This window comes from Phaenicophaeus curvirostris, chromosome 33 (genome assembly GCF_032191515.1).
Source record: "Phaenicophaeus curvirostris isolate KB17595 chromosome 33, BPBGC_Pcur_1.0, whole genome shotgun sequence".
Lineage (NCBI taxonomy): Eukaryota > Metazoa > Chordata > Aves > Cuculiformes > Cuculidae > Phaenicophaeus > Phaenicophaeus curvirostris.
The window spans coordinates 1,079,867-1,081,809 of record NC_091424.1 but is presented as its reverse complement, the minus strand read 5'-3'; the positions used below and the strand labels follow the sequence as shown (position 1 = coordinate 1,081,809).

General features: G+C 50.7%; 1 protein-coding gene across 1 annotated transcript; it reads right to left on the bottom strand.

The window, feature by feature from the left end:
• Positions 1 to 693: 693 nt before the first annotated feature.
• On the bottom strand, positions 694 to 1,650 carry LOC138732480 (olfactory receptor 14A16-like). Its single transcript, XM_069879090.1, has one exon. It carries the CDS (start codon positions 1,648 to 1,650, stop codon positions 694 to 696), a length of 957 nt encoding a protein of 318 aa, XP_069735191.1.
• Positions 1,651 to 1,943: the final 293 nt, after the last annotated feature.

Below are 1,943 nucleotides of genomic sequence, written 5' to 3'. Positions count from 1 at the left end.
TGGGATCTATATGTGCCTCAATGGATTATGAATTTCTGAGATACAATAGATCTCATAACACCAGGCACATCCATTACCCTCCCAGGACTTGGCCAGATGAAAGGAGGCTTCTTTTACTACACATGGACATCATCATACTTTCCTGCTCAAGACAAGGTGAACCAGATGAAGTTCATGACCTCAGCTCCTCACTGCCCTGAGGAGATTCCCTTCGGTCTATGGAAAGGCTGTTGTGGACTCAGCTGTGTCCCAAAAGTGTGCACTGCCTGTCCCTGCCTGCGGACACAGCACTGCCACGCAGCACGGCTGGGACTAAGCTCAGAGCCCTCAGGCCTTACAGCAAGGCAAGGGGTGAGGAGGAGAGTGTGGAAGTGGAGAGAGAACAACCCTGGGAGATGAAGTGCTGGTGCCTGGCAGTGCCGCTGTGCTGGGACTCTTTGCCCCTCCACCCATGCCCACAGGAACTGTCCCTGCAGCGCCAAAAACGCCTTGGAGGAAAGTTATCAGGAGAAACAAGTCATTGAAAATCACTTTATTTTGTTTACACACACAGAGAGCACAGCCCATCAGTAAGAAAAGACAAGAAGAGAATGAGTTAAAAACAGGAGAAAAACATTATCCCAATTAAAAACAGCAACAACAACAACAAACAGAGAAGCCAGCGTGGGCCTGACATTAGTTGCATGATAACTGCTATGCAGAAGGAGATGAGCAGTTCATTGCTTCAGAGAAGCATCCAGTTATCAGTTTCCACATCGCATCCTTGAGCTGCTGGTTCCTCAAGCTGTAGATGAGGGGGTTCAGTGCTGGAGGAACCACTGAGTACACAAATGACACCAGCAGGTCCAGGGATGGAGAGGAGATTGTAGGGTGTTTCAGGTAGGCAAATGCTCCAGTGCTGATAAACAGGGAGACCACGGCCAGGTGAGGGAGGCATGTGGAAAAGGCTTTGTGCCATCCCTGCTCAGAGGGTATCCTCAGCACAGCCCTGAAGATCTGCACATAAGACACCACAATGAAAATAAAACTGCCAAAAAATAAGCAGGAACTGAACACAAGAAGCCCAAGCTCCCTGAGGTAGGAGGGTGAGCAGGAGAGCTTGAGGATGTGAGGGATTTCACAGAAGAACTGTTGCACAGCATTGCCCTGGCAGAGGGCCAGGGAAAATGTATTGGCCGTGTGCAGAACAGCGTAGAGAAACCCAGTGCCCCAGGCAGCTGCTGCCATGTGGACAGAAGCTCTGCTGCTCAGGAGGGTCCCGTAGTGCAGGGGTTTGCAGATGGCAACATAGCGATCGTAGGACATGATGGTGAGGAGAAAATACTCTGCTGAAAAAAAGAAAAATAAAAAGAAGACTTGGGCAACACATCCTATGTAGGAGATGGCCCTGTTGTCCCAGAGGGAATTGGCCATGGCTTTGGGGACAGTGGTAGAGATGGATCCCAGATCAAGGAGGGAGAGATTGAGGAGGAAGAAGTACATGGGGGTGTGGAGGTGGTGGTCACAGGCGATGGTGATGATGATGAGGCCATTGCCCAGGAGGGCAGCCAGGTAGATGCCCAGGAAGAGCCAGAAGTGCAAGACTTGCAGCTCCCGTGTTTCTGTGAATGCCAGGAGGAGGAACTGGGTGATGGAGCTGCTGTTGGACATGTGCTGCCTGTGGACGCGAAGCACTAAACATGAAGGAAACAAGAGTGAGAATTAGGTGAGATATCTCTGAGGAACGTGAAAGCCATTTCTGACAACACACACTCTCCACTGCTTCTCCTTTCCCAGCAGATAATCATTCAGCTACGTGCCTGGAGCCTTGCTTTGTGCCGGCTGAATATGCTGGGAGGAGCAGGGCCTTTACCTGGTGGGTGCGAGGAGTCAGCCCTTCTTTGCAGTGGGGGCATGGCAATGATGCGAGCAGACCTAGTATTCTAATTTTCTGGCTAAAACTG

Bases quoted from the DNA above. Each gene is read 5' to 3' on its own strand.
- LOC138732480 (XM_069879090.1), bottom strand. From the start codon at position 1,650: ATGTCCAACAGCAGCTCCATCACCCAGTTCCTCCTCCTGGCATTCACA.